Here is a 23,662-nt window from a genome sequence, read left to right as displayed (position 1 = left end):
TAGCTGTTCATAGCAATTTTGACATTTTATATATGTAGATGTATTTATATATACTTGAAATGGCTCATCATGCATTTTAAGGAAGAGAGGAAATCTAATGACCGTATTTTAACATTAATTCAAATAGCATGTTGTAGTTCTGAAGATATGCATTCTTAAATGATATCTACTTGCATTTTTTTAAAGAATAATATTCAGGCATCAGAAGCTCTTAAAACTGAAGTTGATGATCTGAAGAAGAGGCATGATGAGGCTGCTTCGAAGGTTCTCCAGCTTGAAGAAGATATCATGACTGTTACTCAAAAAGCCATTGCGAAAGAAACGGAGTTAGACAGGTATTTAGTAATTTTGTTCCTTACCTTCCTTATTTTGCTGTTTCTTTTCATAGGTGTTTTTTTAAACTAACCATTTTTAATGTATGCATTGGTTTTCTATATTAATAGTTCTGAACTATTAATTTGTCCATGTCTTAGTCTGAAGGACAAACTGAAGAAAGTGATGCTTGAGAAGGAGCAACTGGAATGTGTATTAAAGACAGAAAAGGATGAAAAAGAACTTTATAAGGTAACTTTATTCTTTGTACCTCTGTACACTGAAATGAAGTGGTTTGAAATAAAGGTATTAATGTTTCATGGAGACGTCTGATAAATTGAATTTGTTAAGGAAAAAAAGGAAATGGATAACATCTGTGAACAGGTTTTTTAAGACTGTTGTAGACATTCTCATATACAAATGAATGAGGAAAATAGCATCTGAATTCATCCCATGATAAAAAAGGTCTCTATGAAGGAGAATGGATCACTGAGTTGTTATAATGCAGGCATAGTAACAGCAACAAAAAAAGATGCTAGTGAGGAAGTTCTTTAGTTATACAGTGTATCACCCAGTAACTGGTTTTCTTAACACACTTTTTATTCTCTAAGTTCTCCCTCCAGGCTGTGCTTTCTGGATCACTATTCTTGAGTCTTGTACATAGTTCTGAGAATCTCTAGTAGAATCTTTATTGCATTGGCTTTTACTAGCATAGCTGATTTCTTTTACTGGTATTGGGAGACACCCGTATTTAAAATAAAATACATTTATTGGTCCCCTGTCCCCCCACCCCCCTTCAAAAAAAAAAAAAAAAGGCTGGCCAAAAGTCTTATATGCTAAAATAATGAAACCCTTAGATTCTATGAAAAAATCAAGTATATTTACAAGATTATTTCTGTTCATAGGAAGATGTCTTTATGTGTCAGACAGTATTAGATATGCACCAGAAATCATAAAATTTCAAACCATCTTTCACAAGCATGGAATCTTCTAGTCTTTGAGTGGACACACTTGAGGGCAACAGTTATCCTTTGTTAGGCATAATAGGATAGACTTCATGACATCTTAAAAACCACTGTGGAGTTGTTGAAGTAGTTTGATGTCTTTGGAAATGAACCTTGCTGATGTAGTCCTGTTCAGTTAGATGGCTGCAAGTAGATACTACTAGAAGTTTAATTTATCTAGTCTTCTTGAAGTCTGTTATTTTCTTTGCTTGCCCTTTAGTTGTCTAGCATTTGTGTAGAGAGGAGTGAATTCTGAATAGCATTTGATGTGGACAGAAGTCGGGGACTTCTAGGTGTAGAGTGAGCGAGGCTGTTGTTAGATGATCAAGGTGAAAGAATTCCAGTCAGAAAATTTGTGCTGGAGAGCAGTGATATAATAAAATGTTTAATTTTTCTCTTTACCTGTTCTGATCTGTCTCAGAGATGAGTTAGAATGTAGTGAACACTTAAGTGACAGGTGAACAGTAGTTTTCATAACGTGGAAGAAGAGTTTGACATTTTTTAGCATCATTACAGATACACTTGAAGAATACAGAAATAGAAAACACCAAACTAGTAAAAGAAATCCAGACGTTTAAGAATTTGGATGCAAACAAAGAAAACATGATATCCTATTATAAAGAGGAGGTTGGCAGATTACAGCTATTGATAGCTGAAAAAGAAAATATGAAGAAAGCTTTTTTGCTCTCCTCATCACACAAGGTAAGCATTATTAATATAACCGGCCTGGTTTAAAATAAACATATGTAAGGTTGTATGTGTTTGACAAGAGAAAGGAAGAAACTGAAGATACAGGGGTATAGGCTGAGAGGCCAAGGGGATTATGGTGTTCTCAGTAGGTGCAGAAAATGAGCAGAAGAGTGAATTTGGTTTTAGTTTGGCACATTCTTAGCTTGTTGAGGTGTCTCACGTGATGAACTGTGAGATGAACTATGTGTCAAAAGGTTATTCGTGAGTTCAGTAAAAGTGCACCGGTAGAAGTGGTGCACTGTTCTGAGTTGCTTTTAAGTTCATGGAAAAGGAAGGAGACTGAGAAAGATAAAACTTAAAAACGTAGGCATGTTGAGACTGCAGAGAGTTATGGCGGAGAAAAGAGTAGACTTTCAAAGGTGTGCTGAAGGACTTGGTAGGTGAATTTACTATCAAGAGAAAGGATACGATACCACAGAAATGGACTAAATTGACTGAGAACTCAGCAATAAGTGCCAGGTGGACTTCAAAGGAAGAGTGGATTTTTGCTACACGATGTACTAGCGTTGTGTTTTAGTAAGAGACAAACTACTGCAGAAGTGGTAGCTATGCTGTCCATGGCCCAGGTGGGGTTACTCCAGACTAGTTTTAGTGTGGTGCAATGAAGAATACCCTTTAGATGTTTGTTCCTGATACACATCTGCCTGTGTTTTTTCATCCAAAAGGAATGTACTTTCTGTGCCCTGAGACTGTTCTGTCTTGTGATCTCCAGTGTGATAGGTAATAGTGGAATTGACTGAGAGTTTTGCTTCACAAATGTGCCCTTGATCTAAACTAAATACTTTATTTACACACAACCTTTGAGGCCAGCATGGAAAAGTCAGATGATGGAGGTGACTTTATTTTGTGTATCTTCCCAGTCTTCTCACAGAAAAAACAATCTAGATATTAGAAGAATATAAATTTTGTTAAAGCAATGTGAATTATGAATGCAAAATTTAAGCAGAAAAGTAGTACTGTTGAGAATGGAAATAGCAAGAAAATGGAAAACACGCTATCTTGCTTTAAGTTACAGCTTATCTCGTTTTAGGCTCTTGACTGCTCTGCAGTTTTGTTTCTGAATGTGTTAAACTACTGCTGTATTTTGTTTTGAAGTAAAAACATGTGTGGGTGTGTGTGTGCACCAGTGCTGAAGCAACCAAACACTTATGTCGTTTATTCATCTTGAAGTGATTGTGATGTTTCTGGTGGGATCATCAACATTTTTTGCCTTATAGTGTGATACTCTAGATATTTACTGAAATATGTAACTGATGCGTCATGCACTGTAAAAATAGCTAAGGGCCAGGACTTCAGGGCATTTCCTCATTCATCTGTCTCATGAATGTTTCCTCTGGACTTGCTATGCTAAGTGATTATTCAAAAATTAACAAATAATGGACTAGAGATGCCTGAAGTTATGTCTAGACTCAAGAATATGAGATGATTATGCCTTCAGGAAGCCCAGAGGCTGTGAGTAGGTTATAGTAGCTTTGAATTCTGTAATTCTTTGCTTCTCTGATGAATGAGAGGCCAGTAGTGCAGCCTGGTCGGTTGGCCCTTGGGCTCCCCTATGGAGCTGCAGCAGTGCTGAGAGTCTTAGTGCTGCATGCTTCAGCTTGCTCTTCAATACTTTTTGTTCTTAGTTCCTTCTGAAAAACTTATTGTGCAAGATGTTGGGAAATGAAGCTGTGAGAAAAACATCCCAAAGCTCCTTTACAGTGTCTTATGTCAACTATTTGTAGTCATAGTAAGAACTCTAGTTGTTTTGTTACCTGCAGTGTGTTACTGTGGGCTGAACTTTTGGTTTTGAAGCTGGATGGCCATTTGTGCCCATTAAGAGTTCTACGGTGATAAGAACAAAGATGTTCTGGAAAACAGACTGGTTTTGACATATGCTTAAAACCAAAACCAGAAATAAAACAAAAATCCAGTATAGATGGAATAATAATATTTAAATTTGCTTTTATGTCATAGAGAAATATGTTTACACTCCATTGTTAGCAAAGAAGGCAAATGAGGAAAATGGTACTTGTGTAATAACTTTTTGATTTAGTGGTTTTGCGAAAGCCACCAGTTTTCTTCCAAATGTTTCTAATCCCTATACCAACCTTTATTTAAGCTTTAAATTTTAAAAATGATGGATTTTCTTCCCTCTGTTCTCTTCCTCAGGAGGATGCAAGTATTTTAAAAGAACGGCTTCGGAAAGCTGAAGATCAGATTCAGGCTAGCAAACAAGAAGCTGTCCTAATGTCAAAAGAGCTGAGCGATGCAGTAAATGTGCGAGATAAGACAATGGCAGATCTTCACAGTGCACGTCTGGAAAATGAAAAATTGAAAAAGCAACTTGCTGATGCTTTAGCTGAGCTTAAAAAAATCACAGCTTTGAAAAATGAGCAGGTAAATTGTCAGTATTTAGTACTGAAGTTTATCTGTATTTAAAATCTGTCAGAGCTAGCTTTGATAAAGTTGGGTAATAAAATAGGTTTCTAGATGACTAGTACAAATTATTATCAAATTCTCTTTTGACACTTGAGACTACCTTAAGTCAAGTGCATGTTAGCTGTTTTGGAAGACTGGTGAGAAGGAAGTTTTCTGCTACTAATTACAGGAACTCCATTCCACCCCCAGATTATTTTCACAGAATAGTATAGTATTTATCTGTATTTTGAATCCTCTGCCTTTCTTATTTCTTTTATGTGAGACACAGCAGCATTAGAAATTCATTCAGATGAAAAAATTGATTGTTAGAAATTTTTTATAGAATATTTTTTCCTCTTTGATGGATTCTATTTTGATTCTTATAAGTCCTTCCAGTACTTGTGGTCAAAGATAGTTTGCTTTAGTAATTAGAAAAATATTGATGTAATGGAAACTGTCTTGACTTTCTTCATCTTGGATAAAATCTAGTGAGCTAATGTTAAGTTTCATCATTCTGACTTAAGTGAGCTTTGTACCACATCTTTCATGACTCCAATTATATTGGATTCATTTGCTACTAGGGTTGCTGTAATGATGTAGCAGTTCAAAAAAATATATTGATCCAAACAGTAATGAAAATAGTGCACAAAATACGAAGTGAATAGTACAACCCTCGAAAGAACTATTATATTTACAATATCTAAGAATTACATGTTTTTCTAAGAATTTCAATTGTATACAATATCTTTGAAATGAATCCTGACAGAAGTGGCAGATAATCTGAATGACTTAAGTTACCAGAAAGTATGTGAATGTGGCATGTATCCAATTGGTAAATGGAGTATGCTTTGCTTACATATCAGTGTTGCAGCTCAACTGAACCACTTCCAGCAGAAACACAGTGAGGGTGATGGAATACGGTTGTGGTGTGTCCATTTTTGCCATGTGGTTATACTTGTCTATAAGATACAACATCTTCTGGAAGGTGTTTAGACTTTAGGTATACATTCAGACTTTTGGTATGCATTAATCAGCCCATAGAATAAGAATCCTCTTTACCTGTCTTTGGTGTTGTAGAAGTCCCTATTTACTCCCACAGTGTATCCTGCTTGGAATGAAATTCAGCACAGATGCTCTGTGCTCTACTACTCTATACTTCTCTTTTCCACAAAAAAACCCAGCAACTTCTGTACTTACACAGAATGTTATGCGTCTTTAATTGCAGAAAGGCTTTTTGGGAAATAGTGATATTTGAACAAAACGGAGAACAGTTTCTATTTTTTTTTTAAGGAAACTTCAAACACAGTGGAGCAGGAACTGCGCAGAGAAGTTGAAGATCTGAAGCTTCGTCTGCAAATGGCTGCTGACCATTATAAGGAAAAATTCAAAGAATGTCAAAAACTTCAGAAACAAGTAAACAAGTTTACAGAACAGGCAGTAAGTAGAATGGGAGAAATTGCACTTGCTTTTTGTAACTTTTCAGCAACTATTTGATTTCTTCCTGCAAAACGCAGCGCTTTTAAAAAGGATTAAAACATGCAGTAAGCAATGACTCTTTAATTTACCGTTTTCTTCCGTAAAGCTAAATTACTTCTATGATTATTTTTAAATAGTTGTCAAAAGCAAGCGTAGAATTTATAGTCACTGGTATATTTAGAAAGCTATCAGAGTTTGGGTGAACCTTTAAGCATAACATTGTTCAAGGAAGAATTTTAAAACTGGAGCAGGGAAAAATCGGTAATTACTACCTCTATTCAGTACCCCCACCACTAAAACAAAAAAAGCCCAAAACCAAAAATGGGTGACATGGAGGAGGATTTCAGAGTGATGTGGCGAGTAAGCTTCCACAACACAGTATATTCTGTATGTATTTTGTATCCTTATCACTCGTCAAAGCTTTGTTCCATAAATAAATGAGGCTGTTGCAATGATGATGTGTTATGCCACTTAGTAACTTGTTAGTGAATTTCAGACAGATTTGAGAGCAAAGTTCTTCAGAATTTTGTGAAATTACTGACTTGAGGAGTCAGAGAGGAGCTCAAACGGGAAAAGGCGTGTGAGCAATGGCAAGGTGTACAAATGTGTATTCTTAAGCAAAACAGACTTAAGTATTTCTGCTATCTACGTAACAAATGGGTTAGTTACCTGGCTTTGATCCACAGGTTGCTTTAAAAAGTTGTCTTCTCATCCAGAAGGTCAATGGTGAATGAGATGTCGTAGCAAAACGCTTGTGGCTTTTCCTTAAAAATCTTCTGCACCTTTGGCTGTGTTGTACATCTGATTACAAACGCCAGATTTCACTACTTTGGCATCAAAAGTCCAGCACTCGCTGGTACTACAGACTGCATTTTCTAATGGAATATTAGATTTAAGCTGATGGATTTAAGTGTAACTGATTCTCTGGAAAATAAGATTTTTCTAATAGTCTGTGTAGAATTACTGTATCCAGGGAAAATAACTATATTATAAGTTATAAAAATAATAGTCTGAGGCAATTTCAGTGTTAGTAGAATTGAATGTGTTTGTGTACTTGTTACCTCCTGTTTTAATAAGCAATTCTATCTAGTCCAGTTTTGGAGATGATAGTGCAAGATATATGTTACTTTGTGCTTTGGCTTTCATGTAGTTAAATACCAAACCAAAATTTCTTTTCACAAAGAAAATTGCAGGGCATCAACAGAAACTGACAGATGCATCTAACAGTGAGACAGCTACTGCCGTTGTTACAGACAAAAAGTTGTCTGCATCTCCAGGTATCAACAGTTTAAATTTTGTCTATTTATATCAGCCTGAAAGTGTTGTCTATGTGGAGTACTCCCTAATAGTATTTATAGCATAAAGTAGGTAGACTTGTTCTGTTTTAGTTAAAGTGATGATTAGAAATGTGAAAATTCATCAAAAAATCTTGCTTTTTTCAAGTGGTAACATTCATAAATAACTTCATTTATCTCTTTAAAACAGTTCAGTTGCTATTTGTTAATGTCAGTATGACTGAACTCTTGAGTTTCTGCTTGATAGCTGGCACAGAGCTGTTTTGCCAAGCTAATAAACAATTCATTAAAAAAAATCCTCCCCAAATTTGCAAATTATATACAATAGCATGGTTAATTTTGCAGTCCTGTTATAATTACTGTCCAATGTAGCATTCTACTATAAATTTAAATCAGCTTAGAAGTTCTGATTATGTGATGGCAAGGTCAAGTCTATAGATTATTCTCATGATTTATAGGCAATAGTGGTTTATTAGAAAATGTTTAACTGGGTTTTAATTTTTATGAACTATTAAGTTATGAAGTTACAAAACTAATATTCTAAAACACAAACATATAATAGCTTAAAACTAAGCCTGGTTTATTATTCAATTTAAATAGATAAATGCCAGTAAACACTGGCCAATTTTGTCTGTGTTACTCTATAATTCACACATTCTTTTTGTCTATAGAGACTATAGATTGTAATTTCTGTCAGTTTCCTCCTGTCTTAAGTAAATAAAGTGTTTCCTAAAACAAATAAAAGCCCAGCAAGCTTGCTCAGTTCTATGTGATGGGATGAAGTAGATTGCTGAGACACTTCATGTTTTTACAGAAGAATAAAATATCTAGTATGATATCATAATGTATGTATTCTAGTGTTCACTTTCTTGGGAGCCAAGGGGAGAGATGTCTGATGTTTGTTGTATTTTTGTTGTTTTGGTTTGTGGTTTTTTTTGTTTATGGTGTGTGTGGTTTTTTTTTTTTTTTTTTGTTCCATTGTTGGTTGGTTGTTTGATATTGGCCTTTCTAGTATTTATGTGTATATTTATGTTCATCTTCAGTATGTGAGAGAACTGAACACAGACCTGCCAGTATGAGTGCTGATCACTACGTATCACTAGCTATATGATACTGATTGTCTCTGATTAACTATTTGCTTGGATAATAAGGAGCACTCTGTTCTTGATGTACTGTCAAGTTCGGCCTGTCATTTGTCTCATAAAAACTTTATTTATGGAACAAAAATTCAATATTCTTGTTTTTATTTCAATGTTCACAGTTAGCCCCATTTCATCTGAGATAGTTTCGGAATTCATGGTAAAGGAGCAAGTACGTGAAATGAATAAAGAAATTGCTGAGAAAACAGAGAAGTATAAGAAATGCAAGCAAATGTTGGCAGTAAGTAAATGGCTGCTTCGGAAAGCTGAACACAAAGTAGCTATAGGTGCTAAGTCTTAAAATCGCAAAGCTTACCCAGCTGAGTTTCCTTGCTTGTTTGTGTGATACACTGCAATTATTGTAGAAATCTTAACATTACGAAACACATTTTTTATTAAGTCAGCTCTTGATTACCTGTGGTGTTAGAAACTCCAGACGAGGACCCCTCAGGATAACCCAGATGCAGTAAAACAAATGAACAGAACTACTACTGCTTCTGTGCTTAATGTTGTTATTACCTTTTTCTTCCATTATATTTTAAGTATAATTGTTTTATAAATCAAATACGGCATGTTGCTATAAGCCAGCTGATGTCCAGAACAAATATAGCAATGTTTATCTGATATGCTGTTCAAGCGTAAGAACTCTTCCAAATCCGGCTGTCCTGGATTTTTACAGTGTTTTGATATCAGAGTGGGTTCTGCCAACTAGCTTGGTCTCAGTCACACATAAAGGCATTTATATGGTCATCTGGACCAAAGTTGGCACGCGTTGTGCCACATTAGCCATGCTCTTCAAATATTAATACCTGCCAGTCATAACTTGATTTCATTTAACCAGTTTGGATGTACATATGACAATGGAGTATTTAATCAGTGGTGGTCGTGAAAAGTTGACTGTTGTAGACGTGTTAAAGAAATGATTTCTGGGTATTGCTTTGTCTCTGCTCATTTGTTTGCTTGTTGTTTCGTGATTAAAAAAGTAAGATTAAGCAACATTATGAAGTCAGAATAGTTAGAACGAAGATTAGAATTATAGACCTGGAATTTTTCTCTACTTCTGTATGTTTTATTCTTAAATGGTCATAATGCATTTCGCGCACTGCCACGAACTGAGTTTATAATCTTGTTTTTCTAATTTATCATAAGGACATAATTCTATTTTAATGTCCAGAATGTAACAACTGTCATTACCCAGTTTATGGAGAGCCTGTGTTAGGTTCTGTTGGCTATTTCTTCTATAGTGATGCTTGAGGAAGGGTTTGCCTTTGACCTTCTGGATGAAAGATCTTTAGGTTGTAAAAAGTGCATGGGGAAAGGTGCGGTATTGAAGTGAAACGTTTCAAATGATAATTGTGATTACAGTGTATTATTAGGATACAAAGAAACCGTGAAGCTAAAGAGCTTGTTGAAAACTCAGGCCGGAAAAAAATGTACTGAACATGATTTATGCAGTGTTCAGTGGTCCTGTCCTCTTCAAAGTCTAGAGTCAGGCTTGATTTTTTGGGGAAGCCGTTTTCAAATAGTCTCATTCTAAAAGCATGGAAATTACACAGTCATTGTTGGAGGTGGTGGGGGAAATCTCTTAAAATGGTAAATATTTCATGCTGTGGTATAAACTACTTTAGGAGGAGAAGATGAAATGCAGCGTTTATGCTGATGAACTTGCTAAACTGGAGCTGAAGTGGAAAGAACAAGTGAAAATCAATGAGGGTATAAAATTACAACTAGCAGCAATGGAGGATCAGTATAAAGTAAGTTACAGATTTTGTTTATGACAATGAATGGTATCCTGTTCTTAACATAGTTGCTTATTTTTAATACTTCAAATAATGAAGATTTTAATGGAGAGAAGGCACTAAATCTATTTTTGCTGTAAACAGAAATTGTATTCTGCACTTGTAGAAACAACAGTCTTGTAATGCTTCTTTTAAAGCCAGATCTGCTAAGTGTATTACCAAACGGCTATCAGTCTTTTAATATTGTGAATTTAGACAAACCTCTAAATTATGTTAATCCTGTATTACAGGAGGAGAAAGGATTAGAGAGTTGTAATGTCCCGTTGCTTGCTGTAATATTAACAGGAGTATCGTTCGGCGTGTTTGTCTAAAATCTTCATATTGCATGCTTCATTACCAGTGTAGTAATGTCTAATGCATTTTATCTGAATTAACTAGAAGATACAGGATGACTGACTCACCATTTTTAAAATCATCAAGAGAGAATTACTTATTTTGGAGTATCGCAGCTATCGTCTTGGTGAAGTGATGTAACACACCAGAAAGTCAAGCATAATGGGCAGCTTTAGCTTACACGGGGCCTTAGTCTTTGAGGTTATGTGATAGTAGTACATATGTTGATGTGGTGTTTTAGGTCAACAAAGACAAGATAGGAGCAACAGATTTTCGTAAGATCAGCTTTTGTGCTTGTTTTCAGTCTAATGGTGACAGGGCAGTTGACAGGATAGAATATTCTTTGTTTCCAATTTTTGCCCACTGAATGAACAGGGATTAAATTTAACTATGACTGTACCAGTTGTAGTAGGACCTGCCCTTCTGTGAGAAGTTACAGCACTTTCTTTGTAAAATATTGAATTACTCTACAGCTTATTTCAGCACTCTGTAGGCTGCGTTGTCCTTTTTTGATACTTTATAAAGCTTTAATTTCAATTTATAAAATGCATTGCTCTGTAAGATTTATTTAATGTTATTAATTATCAATGATCAGTTACCATGCATAATTTAATGTAAAATTGGTTTGGTTTTGACTTCTCAGTGCCAGGAGTAATAAATAATTGGTTCCAAAATGGCAAGCATTTTGACTGCAATTCTAAACTTGTCATTGTTCAGGAGGGTTTGGGTGGGGAAAAAAAGGTGAACTTTTCTTCCCAGGCAGTAGGTTTCTCTCAGACCTGAATTAGGAGCAGGAATTTAGGAACTGGAAAACATTGATACATAACTCTGCAGAGAATTGAGTTTATATGCTAGACGAACAAACGGAGAGGCAGTCTCCAAAGTAACCAGTATCCAAATAAAATAGCCCTTTGTAGAGAAAGATGATTTAAATAATCCTTTTGAAGCAAGGAGGAAGTCTGGAAGAATTGTGAAATGTGTTAGTTGCATCTCCTCTGGGAGAACGCAACAGAAATACAAGGTTTATGAAACAAATTTAGTGTCTTTGAGGTAGGAGGAGGTTTTGGCGTTCTCAGTTCTGTGGAGGGGGATGTGAGAGCTGGCGAGAAGGGAATGAAAGAAGTCACTGACCCGCTCGCCAACAGATTCCTTGAGAAATAATGAAATAAGGCTTGCAAACCTGCAGCTGTTTCTGGGCAGCGGTGTCTCCCCTGCCATTAGTATCACTGATGCTACTCCTGGGTTTTAACCCAGGATTTTATCATTCCACAACTGTTTTCTGAAAACTGGCAAGAAAAGGCTGCCAATGTCCTGCTGTTATCCAGTAGATAAACTTAAGGAGAATTGTTGGTTTTAATTTGTAGTGGTACTAGATGTTGCGTGTAGCTATAGTAGACAAAATAATTTCCATCTGAAAGATTATCTTAATCGCCAAACTTTCTTTTCACAATGTAACATCCAGGGAAGTAGTTTCTGTTCACTAATATAGGAACCTTAAACTTCTTTACATACAGGTTCAGCTGGCGGAAAAAGAGAGACGAGTAAAGGAACTGGCATCACAGTTGGAACTCTTTACCAGTGAGAAGGTATTGACAGGATTCCTGCTAAATTTTGTAAATTAACATTTGTGAAGTTCTTTGGTTGGAGGAATCGCAATTTGTTTTTAAGTGAGAATTGGTTTGTTCTTTAAACATAGTTTTCCATATTCGCATGTTTTGCCAAAATGAATTAGCATTTTAAACTACAAGTTGTGTTATAAATATTAATATATACATATTTTTTTATAGAAGGACACCATAGTATACTAAGTCATCAGAACTGACTCGACCTTTGAAAATACTGTCATTTATTGTTCTGTAATAGTGTTCTAGAATATTTTCTATATATATTCTAGAGAAAGGTTACAGAGGCAAAAATTATCTCTTTGTTCCTGTCTGGAGAGATATTCCATCCAGGATCTAAAATCATTATTTCCATTTGCACATAGGGATTACTTTGTTTGAATCGATTATCTGAAATAGCAACTAGCTGGACAGTTCACAGAACATAGGAATTCCTACCAGTTTTTATCCCATATTCCTTTCTCCTCTCAGCAGCATCACTGTTTTTCTACAAGATTTCAGTGGACTTCCAGCCTCCTTCCTGCTTTACTCCTCTCTGTCTCTTGGTCAAAGAGGTTCAGCCCAGTTGTGTCTGGAGGCTGATACCACAACATTTAGTGCATGTGCTACTGTCAAATAGAGATGATTGTTATTGAGCTCATGCTGCAGCCTTTCTGTCCTCTAAGGGAGCATCAGTTAGCAAAACTTGCAGGAATTCCATTTATTTGAGGCAGACTCTCTCTGTGATACTTTCAGGAGTTACTGACTGACAGGCAGCACAATTAGTGCACCGTATTCCATTTGGAATCCTGGCATAAGACATGAATGGTACACACTGAGCTTGACAGTTTCTTTTGTCCATCACTGGTTAGGATTATTTTTGCTTTTATCCAGTGTTGTCATATAATCAGAGATGTAGACATTTCAACAGTATAATATCCAGGTTTTCATGAGCTGTGCATGCAACCAAATCACAGTATCACAGTATCACAGTATGTTTGGGATTGGAAGGGACCTCAAAAGATCATCTAGTCCAATCCCCCTGCTGGAGCAGGAACGCCTAGGTGAGGTCGCACAGGAATGTGTCCAGGCGGGCTTTGAATGTCTCCAGGGAAGGAGACTCCACAACCTCCCTGGGCAGCCTGTTCCAGTGCTCTGTTACCCTCACTGAGAAGAAGTTCTTTCTCAAATTTAAGTGGAACCTCTTGTGTTCCAGCTTGATCCCATTGCCCCTTGTCCTATCATTGTTTGCCACTGAGAAGAGCCTGACTCCATCCTCGTGGCACTCACACTTTATATATTTATAAACATTAATAAGGTCACCCCTCAGTCTCCTCTTCTCCAAACTAAAGAGCCCCAGCTCCCTCAGCCTTTCTTCATAAGGGAGGTGGTCCACTCCCTTAATCATCTTTGTTGCCCTACGCTGGACCCTCTCCAGCAGTTCCCTGTCCTTCTTGAACTGAGGGGCCAAGAACTGGACACAATATTCCAGATGGGGTCTCACCAGGGCGGAGTAGAAGGGAAGGAGGACCTCTCTCGATCTACTGACCACCCCCCTTGTAATACACCCAAGGATGCCATTGGCCTTCCTGGCCACAAGGGCACAGTGCTGGCTCATGGTCATCCTGTTGTCCACCAGGACCCCCAGGTCCCTTTCCCCTACACTGCTCTCTAATAGGTCATGCCCCAACCTATACTGGAACTTGGGATTGTTCCTGCCCAGATGCAGGACTCTACACTTTCCCTTGTTAAATTCCATCAGGTTATCCCCCGCCCAACTCTCCAGCCTGTCCAGGTCCCGCTGGATGGCAGCACAGCCTTCTGGCGTGTCAGCCGCTCCTCCCAGCTTAGTGTCATCAGCAAACTTGCTGATAGTACACTCAATTCCCTCGTCTAAATCGTTAATGAATATATTGAATAATATTGGCCCCAGTACTGACCCCTGAGGCACTCCACTAGATACTGGCCTCCAACTGGACTCCGCACCATTGACCACCACTCTCTGGCTTCTCTCTTTAAGCCAGTTTGCAACCCACTTCACTACTCTATTGTCTAGACCACACCTCCTCAATTTAGCTGTGAGGATGCTGTGAGGGACTGTGTCAAAGGCTTTACTGAAGTCAAGGTAGACCACATCCACCGCTCTGCCATCATCCATCCACCTTGTTACATTCTCATAAAATCCTTTTGATGTCTGCGCTTATCGGCTGCTTATAATAGCAAGAGCAGCTTGACATGTGACAGTAGTGACTTTAGTAAACTACAACTGGAAAAATAATCTTTATTGGAAAAGGTACACAAATAGTACCCTGGTTTTTAAATATATGATAGAAAATGGACTGCTGCTTTCAAGAGTTCACTGTCAAATCAAGTTCATTATCATTACTGTTAAACCAGACATTCTGAAATACTAGGTAATGTTTTAATGTTGGAAGTACCTCTAAGGTGTTATATGGCAATTAATAAAAGCTAGATTTTACTGAAAAGTGGAATAATAAAATGTCTTTATTACATTCAGATAGTATTGCATGATACTGTGGAAAGGTTAGGATTGATCAGATTACTTTAAAAATCCAGTATGAACAGATACTTAGTAAGAACAGCAATTTGCATTACGGATAAATTGAAATTAAACTAATTTCAGATTAAGCTAGTGAAGTGTTTTGTAAAATTCTAGATTCTCAAGTAGTTGGTATTTAAATTATCATCTTTTTTTTTTTTAGCCAAATATTTTAGACAAGTTTTTTTTAATATATTTCTCTCATATTTTTCTAATTCGAAAGAAAGCAAAATAAAAGTTGAGTTTTTATGAATCTAGTTTAGCTGGAGGGAGTAATTTTAAACAACGCACATAAGAAGGAGAACAACTGTAATAATAATGTATGGAGCTTATAAAAGCTTAGAACTTTGTCTACCAAATTTATGGATATTTACATTCAAAGAAGAATCAAAGTGCCTTGCTAGACTGGAACCATGATTTAAAAGGTTAAGCACAGTATAGTCAACAGCTTTTCAATTTATACTCCATTACCAGTGTTTGTTTATAAATGTCACCAAACATAGCATGCTAAAAATGTTCATTTGCTGTCTCTTCAAACCTATAAAATTTCTTGGTTTCTATTTTATTTACATACTTACATAGCCCTTTTTTTTCCCATCAGTCTCAGTACCCTAGCTGTCCAACTTCTGGCCAAGACTATTTTATAGCACCTTTTTACAGTCACTTTGATCTGCATTCTGTTTTAATCTTATACGATGCTAAAATTAAAGTATTAATGCCACTGCCTCTCATTCTAAACTGCTTCCATATTGGAGAAGAAATTGATTATAAAAAGGAAAAAATTTTAATTTTGCTGATAATTAATTGTTCCTGCTTTATAGTGAGTAAACATTAATTATTTAGGTTTTACACGCTCACTAAAACTTTAAGACGTAATCCTGACTATTTAACCTTAACCATTTCAATCATATATGCAATTTAGTCTATAAATCTAAAGTAACGCTAGCATAGTTTTATATCATATCTACATGAGGATAATTGGAGGGTGCTATGTCTTATTGTCTTATCCTGTATTAGAAGATGTTTCTAAAAGAAAAAACACACTACTGTTTTTATGACCAGTGGTCCCAAAAAGTAACTTTCTGTAAGCTGCCTTACAGTTGTGGACACTACTCTTTTGTTATTTGAAAATGACTTTAAGAGGTTCCTAGGGACATGGTTTAGTGCAAGAATCAGGTTATTGTTGGACTTGGTGATCTCTTCCAACCAAAATGAAACTGTGATGTTGCTGTTGGGGGTCTAAGTCCTTCATGTCTGAAACCTCATTGTATGTATATAACACTAAATATATACTCTGTCTTTTTTCATTTGAGTGGTGATTTTGCATTTTTGATTTCTAATGTTTCAGCTGAAGTTTACCTGTTTTTAAAATGAACAACTCTTTTTTTTTTTTTTTTTTCATGTCTGAGACATTTTACTTCTCATGTAGTTAAGTCACTAATTGAAGTCTTCTTTGAAGTCTTTTGAGGAAAACACACACTTCCAATTTGTTAACATTATATTAGCAAATATTAAATAGGAACCTAGAGAATCCATAACAAAATACTAACCAGAACAAAAGGATTGGAAAGCATATTTATCTTAACAGTCTCAATTTTTTAATTATTATTTTCGTTTTTGCTTGTCAGAGTTTTTTGCTGGGTTCTAAACTGTAGATGTCGCATTCCTTTGGATATTCTCGGCACACATGCTCTCTTTCCCTTAACCTATTTTATTACAGGGAAGGATGAGAAAGACTTTTCTCTGGATGAATTACAGCCAATGCACTAACCACATCTAAGTCACTTTAATTACCATCTTACATATGTTTGCTTGCAGTTTTAAAGGTTTATAAGCAGTAAAAACCCTTTAGTATGTGTAATAATTGATATGTCTATGAATTATATGCAAGAATCTAGGATTTTAAGTATATTATTTTTTTGAAGAATTTGTTTGAGCTTTTCAGAAAGATTTAATTGCGTTTCTGATAGAAATTTTGAAATAACCACTTAAGCACCTCAATAAATTCAACAATTTTATATTTTGGATGAAAACACTGAATTTTGGAAGTAAGATATATACATATGCATGCTAAAATGTGAGTATATGTATATACAAAGCAGGTGAGGATATAAAGAAGGATGAATTAGAGCTTTGCTCATTAGGTTCATAGAGAACAAATTATTTTCCACAGGCAGTGTAATAACTTTGGAATCTGTGCATGAAAACACAACTTCTCATGGATTTAAAATCCACTGATTTGTGATTAGACAGTGGTACAGGTGCAGTTTTGCTCCACATGATGCTTGTAGTATAAATATTATTTGAAATAAGTAACCTAGTGAACAATAGCACTAATTTCTGTTTGTTAGCGTAGATGGAAGATACCAACCTTGAGTAATAGTTTTCCTTCCTAGAATCAATTGTCTTCAGTCTGACCCATTTTTAAATTTCGGTTATCCCAGTGTTTACCTGAATCCTGTCCATGTAAAGTGTCTGTAACATGGTCTCTTCCAGCTGTCCATCAAGTTAAAAATCTTACCCAGAATTTCAATAGAATTGTGACACTTGCTGTAGCCGATTATGGCCTTGACAGGAGAAACCTTTTCTCACTTGTGTTCATTCAGAAAGCAGTGCAAGGTGCACAGCGCTTTCCTGGCCCTTTGCTTTGCCTGTCGGCTTCCTCTGCAGGGATCAGGAGTTACTTGTTATGCTTTCAAGACCCTTTCCAGGTCTTTCCTGCCCTCCCATTCTCTGTCTTCTTTCCTTCCCTATTCAAATATCATATCTTATTTGTATTTTGTTTTCTTCACTGACTATTTTTGTTATGTATGGTATATTTGGCACTAGAACAAGATGAAATGACAGTGGGAAGGTTCGCAAATGTATTTTTCAAAACAAATACCAATTTTTCATTAAAATCTTGAACTTTGGTTGGACTCCATAGTTTAATTACATTTTGAACTTTGCATTATATAGGAACTTGGCAGGACACCAGGAAGTCAAGCTGGAAGGATAATGGAAGGACAAATTTCACAACAGACATTACATTTTCGCAACCCGTATTCGGAGGAAAATGGACCAGTTCCTGCAGTGCCAGGCAGACTACCAGTATTGCAATACGGAAACCCTTATGCAATTCAGGAAAGAAGAGGTAAGTAAATTCCATCCCCCCCCCCCCCCCGCCCCATATAATTTCTCACTGTTTCAAAAGCAAAGACTCATTTAATGCAGGTCAAGTACCAACAATCCTTATACTGGTGCACAGAACCTTTATTGATTAAGAATTTATTTAATAAAGTGCTTTTACTAATGAGAATCAATAAGGTAAACAAAAATGTGCTTAAGTCTTGATTTTTAAATGTAAGTTAGCACATCTGTGATCTCAAAATGCAAACTCTACTGAACAAAGATGCTCTAATTTTCCTTCAGATGGAGCAGATGGTGCTTTTAATCCTGATGAGATCCAAAGGCCACCTGTTAGAACGTCCTTTTGGGAGCTGGAAGATGACGTGGTGTGTAGTCAGCCTTCACGCAACCTTAGTCGGCCTGACGGTTTGGAAGATCCCGAGGACAGCAATGCAAGTTACCTTTTTCATTTTTTGCTTTCCTTGATATATTTACTAATAAGTAATCAAGAGGTATTTGGTGTCTGATAAGCCTGATTTATTGTCATGTAAATCTGGAATTGCTTTTTTTTTCCCTGAGCAATGTGTTAGGTGAATTTTGCTTGCTTTGAAGGAAGAAACTCTGTACATCAGTTGATGATAATACTTGTTTCCCCAGTCTCTTGAGTTACCGACAGGTTATTTTGGTGTTAGGACAGTAGCTTCTTAATATTTTTAAATTCTAAAGTAGAAAAATCCAAGGAATCTCAACTCATTGTGATTTCTCTCTGCTGTGTGGTAGAATGAGGGCTCAAAATGTGAGCTATGTCTTACTCGTTTTATAATTTGTATGTGGGAACTAAATTATAGCAGAACAAATAAAAATTTGAAGTATTTTGATACCAGTACTTTCAGTTAAATATTGAAGGGAAATGGGTATCTTATTAGATACTTCATTCTAATGTATTAATCTTTTATTGTCTTTTGCAAATCTGCATTTATTAATTTCTGTTTTGCATGGTTTTTGCTGTTAGACGTGTGTTTGGAAGAGGTAGTTGACTTACATAAAGCTGATTAAGCTGGAACTGGCAGATTCTCACTGATAGTCTTTTTTAGGGTTTTGTATGTTTTAGGTGGAAACTCGTTAACGTTTTAATACAGTGAACTTGCATGTTCTGTTATTAAAAAATGATTTTAGTAAATTGGCTTCTGTAATATACCAGGCTCTATGTCTTCATTTGAACAGGAGCAGGCTTCTTATTCTTTCCTATTCTGAGTATTCTTGCACCTTCAAAAATATTAAACAAGAAATACCTTTCTACGAAGTATTGTGCTCTTTGCAAGTACAGTGGTATCATGACCCGTTTCTGATTTAGTCTAGTTTGCCACATTTAATTGCTATTAACCTTTGCAGAAACTGATCAGTGTTCAGGCAGGCATAATTTTAGCCCTGGTGCTCAGCACCTATAATGGAGAAAAATGTATTTCTCCCTCCTACCTTTTGCCCCCGATGTCCATTACTGTGAATAATTAGAGGAACTGTCAGAACTTCTGCAGCCTGTTCGAGATCTAGAATGTGAGCTTAATGCTGTTGCCCACCTTTACTTCACATTTTTCATATTTAATCTGATGGGTTTTGACGTAGGTATTACATATGACAAGCTCTTCTGTAGTCATCTGCTTCAGTTTAATTAGCAGGGTGTTCTTTCTGATCTATGTGCTTTGCCCTCTTGCAAACCCAAGAGAAACAGTGCTGGAGTCTTGTGCTCGTTTGCTGACACAGCTTAGATTTTTGTAATGAGGTAGAATATAACAGGCTTAAATAAAGTTCAGCTTGAGAAAAGGTGCCTTTAAATCAAATAATTTATATATATTTTTTTTTTTACTTTCAAATGAGAATCAGTTGCTTGCTCCTCCAAAAACAGGTTCTATGTGTAGCGTACAAATTTACATGGAAATGAGTAGTAGCAAGAATCTTTCTAGAGAGACTTAGTAATATGCGAAAGATAAAACAGTTCTAATGGAGTATTTTTTAAAAATATCCAGGAAAAACTTCCATATATGTAGGTAATTAATTTTAAAGGAGAACCTGTCATTTGTGCAGAAGAAACAGCGAATATAAAATAAGTATCTTCATTGGGAAGGGAAGTGATGAAGAACCTTCCTGTTGATGTAGAAAACTATAGTTGATCCAGAATAGTAACGAATTTACAGTTCTAGTGACACAGAACAGACATGATCTTTTTCATCTATTGCAGACAAGGTACTATGAGTTCGATATCTTTCAGAATAATACAAAAAGCATGTAAATCGATCATTATCCAGGAACACAGGATTCCTTTTGGCAAAAGTAAACTCAGCCCCTCAAACAAGTCTGTTACAAGACTGATGGAGACTGTCAGCCTCTTGAGCTGATGTGGCTGCTGTCACGTGTACTTCTTAGCAATACACCTCTTAAAAATCTCAGTGATACAGCCTTGGTTGATCTTTCTGCCCATCCGAAGGAGGAAACATGAGTCTTTCAGTTAATTATTTTAATAGATTAGAAGTGTGGCACAAGGTAGTAACTATCACTTTGGTTGGCGATGTGGAAGAGGGATGCCAGCTCCGTCTCTGTTCACTCGCTGCTTCTTCTGCATTCTGTTGTCAGAAGTTCTTAAGAGCACACTTGGCCTAGGGAGCCAGGATTTGTGCACAGCCTCGCAGTAGTGGATGGTGCCAGGGTGTGAACCATCCCCATTCAGAGAAGGAAAAGACTCCACAGGCACCCTAAGCTCGCTTTAAGAGGATTGTTTTCATGCTAAAGTTACGCATGGATTATTTTCCTGGGGATGCTTCTGTACCTGCAACTAATGATTTGATCTTCGCTTCTGTGGAGTGCAGCTGCTGTCTTTGCATCTCTCTGCAAAGTCATTTTGTCTTTCCTTCTTGTAAGTTAAAAAATTCTCAAGCTCATGATTGAGGTGATCCTTTTGCTGAGGCATTTGCTCCTAATGTGACCTGAATTCAGTTTCTACATTCCAAAGGAGAATGCTGTTTGCTTTTACCCCAAGTGTGTAGGCTTCCTTTTCTGCTTCTCAATGAAAACTTTTTTGTTCCCAGACATGATCTTAATTATAAGATCAGGTGTTGGTGACACTCCTGCTATATTTAAACTTAGGCTGCCTTTACTGTCTTCAGCTACATGGAGTTGTTGACCAAGTAGGGATACATCTGCAAGTGCGTCAGAATTTTTGTTTAACATCGCTATTGTGTTCTGATTTATTTTTTCTCCCCAAACTTTGTTTCTTGGGAATGGACACTTCCATGCATTTGGTCAGCATGAAAAGACAACAGTGACTCAAAGACATTCTGGAATTCTTCCTAGCTCTGGATTTTGGAACTTCTAGGCCAACTGAGCTGTGATTTCTGAGAGGGATAAGCTGGTCTGTGTTAATCGTGCCAGATGAGCACACACACTGTAGTGATTTTGTGTAGAGTAGTTGACTTGCCAGAAATTACTGGCATTGTCTACGCAGCACTAACTTTCTATTTGCTCATGTGCCTGTAATTGACCAAAATGTAATCATTTGGCCAAATAATTTCTAGAAGCAAGTATGTACAGGAGAGATCCCTAAACAAAACATGTATATTTTTTTAATACTAAAGTGTGAGGTTTAGAAATGTAGTGCTGATTACAGTTGGCAGTGAGCCCAGAATAACTATCCTGAGACTCTTAAACAATGTTATTAGTCACAGTAAATTTGTGGGGGGTTGGGGCTGTAACTTTTGGCAACTGACAGGATATTTTTTGAGACTAATCCAAAATGGCCTTTCTTCTAGCAAAAAAACCCCACTACACTTGATTAGCATGATCTTACCCTGGCAGCCAGTTACTGTCTTTAAGATAAACATAACAGGAGAAGTTGGTGTCCAGGTTCCTCTTGTGAGACCAGACTGCTCACAGAGAGGCAGAGAAACCTAAAAGGTTTGATTTTTGTTCGCACTGCGGAGCTGAGTCACAGAAAGAATGTGTGTACACTTCTTTCCAGTTTACCTGCATTATACGTTGGTGGTGTTGGCTGGTCATTTGTTTTCTAAAGCTTTAAGGTGCATATTGCCTTGCTTACTGTTGCATGTTAAAATTATCTGTAGAAATCAGAGACGGGGATTGTTCAATTACGTGGCTTTTGTACAGTATCACACAGCTTTGTTTCTGATTTCTGTTTGGCAGTCTTCAAACTCATTACATGAACTTTTAATTGCAATTGTGAAAGTTGCACTTATTGCTTGAGACAAAAATCGTTACTTTTGGTAGAACTAAGTGAGTTACTTGTTTCTGGCTTTCCCTTCTTCCTCTTTTAGTGGCAAACTCCTGTTTACCATGCTTTATTGTAATACTGTGTTTATCTTCATGATTCACATCATCTGCGGAACTCAGTGTGGCATTTTGAAAGAGTCAGGGTTACAGTCCAGTGCTAATAGCTAAGTCATGTTGTTAAAGGCATCCTTCATAATTTGTTCATCTAGACATGCGCATTTCAGAATTCAGAAAGGTTGATGTTTGTTACGCTACATAACCATGGTGCCAGCCTGTGGGTACGTGATGTCAGACTTTTTGTAAGGACCTCTGCCACCTCACTGCAGGGCACTGTCATGATCTTGGGAGCAAGTGTGTGGAGCCACGTCCCTGGTGATCAGTCTGGAGCACAGGAAAGCTGGCTCTGGGTCTGCATGAACTGTCATTTTAGCAAAACACTGACTATGAGCTTCTATCCAAATAACTGGGATGACCTGACCATGGGGTCCTGAGATTAAGCTGATGCCTGTGTTTAAAATACAGCTTAGGCGGGGCCACTGAGGCCTGGTCTCCCGACAGCTCCTGTTACTCTGGTTCTGTAAAGCAGCTTTAATGGGCCTTCTCCTTTCAGCTTTTGAGTCTTCAGGACATGGTGTGTTTTACCATGTGACACTGAGCAGTTTTTACCTGTCACATTGGAAAGCATATGTAACATAATTTGTAAAAACATATATAAAATCATTTATAAGAACAAAGAATGTATCATTGGTTATACCAGCTGGAAGAAATTGAGCACTAAGTGATTGTAAATGAAAGTGAGTCAGATCTGTCCTCCCTTTGTAGAGTTCTCCATTTTACAGGGTATACTTTGGCAGTTTTGTCCATCTCTAACGACAGAAACGAACAGCTGTCAGAATCCAACACCATGGGACATTTTCTCTGTTTTCCGGAAGTTCCAAGTTACCCCAGGACAGTGCAGGAGAATTTTTAGTTATTGGTGATTGTGTACTGTTTATTGTAACTTGTAATTAGAATAGCTGTCAAATACTCTCAGGCTAAGATAAAGTTCTCATTGTGCTGTTGGACTATTCTTTCATTACACAGCAATGTCTGTAACATGCATGTTGACATATGCTCAATGGAGATTTGCGTTCTTTTTGTTACGTTTAACCCAAACAAGAGGTTAAGAACTGATCTTCTGTTATATACTTGGCCAAGAGCAAAAGTGCACTGAGGAGACAGACTTGCCATATCCTAGCAGAATCTCTCTCTTTTTCAAATAGTCCTTTTTTTCAAAAAGGAATGAAGAGAAATTTTATATATGTACATGGTAGGGTATCACACTTACCAGAAACTGAAAGGAATGACAAAAGATGTAAATAATTTTATTTTACCTAGCAGCAACCCAGTTAAAAGAAAAAAAAAAAAAGGGTGGGGGGAATACTGAACAAGTAAACAAAATAACTGAAGTAAAAAATGTGGAGAACCCACCTAGAACAAACTTAAAAACCCTACTAACCTGTGAAAACTTTATATAAGGTGGACAGGGAGTGCTGATTTTCTTAAAATAGATTTTTTTAAATGGCAAACCTTCGTATAAATCAGTTTGCATTTTGTTGATTCCAATT

At 36.7% G+C, this 23,662-nt stretch overlaps 1 protein-coding gene across 4 annotated transcripts in view; it reads left to right on the top strand.

The window, feature by feature from the left end:
• TAX1BP1 (Tax1 binding protein 1) overlaps positions 1-23,662 on the top strand; it is a 62,708-nt gene that overhangs the window by 34,650 nt on the left and 4,396 nt on the right. For 2 of the 4 annotated variants that reach the window (XM_071805005.1, XM_065831469.2), the window contains 11 exons: positions 187-335; positions 474-564; positions 1,833-2,018; positions 4,218-4,445; positions 5,757-5,903; positions 7,126-7,219; positions 8,499-8,617; positions 10,005-10,130; positions 12,023-12,094; positions 17,628-17,802; positions 18,081-18,229. In XM_071805005.1, coding sequence (XP_071661106.1) covers positions 187-335; positions 474-564; positions 1,833-2,018; positions 4,218-4,445; positions 5,757-5,903; positions 7,126-7,219; positions 8,499-8,617; positions 10,005-10,130; positions 12,023-12,094; positions 17,628-17,802; positions 18,081-18,229 — 1,536 coding nt within the window. The remainder of the gene's footprint in view (positions 1-186; positions 336-473; positions 565-1,832; positions 2,019-4,217; positions 4,446-5,756; positions 5,904-7,125; positions 7,220-8,498; positions 8,618-10,004; positions 10,131-12,022; positions 12,095-17,627; positions 17,803-18,080; positions 18,230-23,662) is intronic. The other 2 variants (XM_065831470.2, XM_065831471.2) reach the window with 2 other exon arrangements.

Source organism: Patagioenas fasciata, chromosome 2 (assembly GCF_037038585.1).
Source record: "Patagioenas fasciata isolate bPatFas1 chromosome 2, bPatFas1.hap1, whole genome shotgun sequence".
NCBI lineage: Eukaryota > Metazoa > Chordata > Aves > Columbiformes > Columbidae > Patagioenas > Patagioenas fasciata.
Note: the sequence above shows the minus strand (reverse complement) of the source record. Positions and strands in the feature narration are given on the sequence as shown.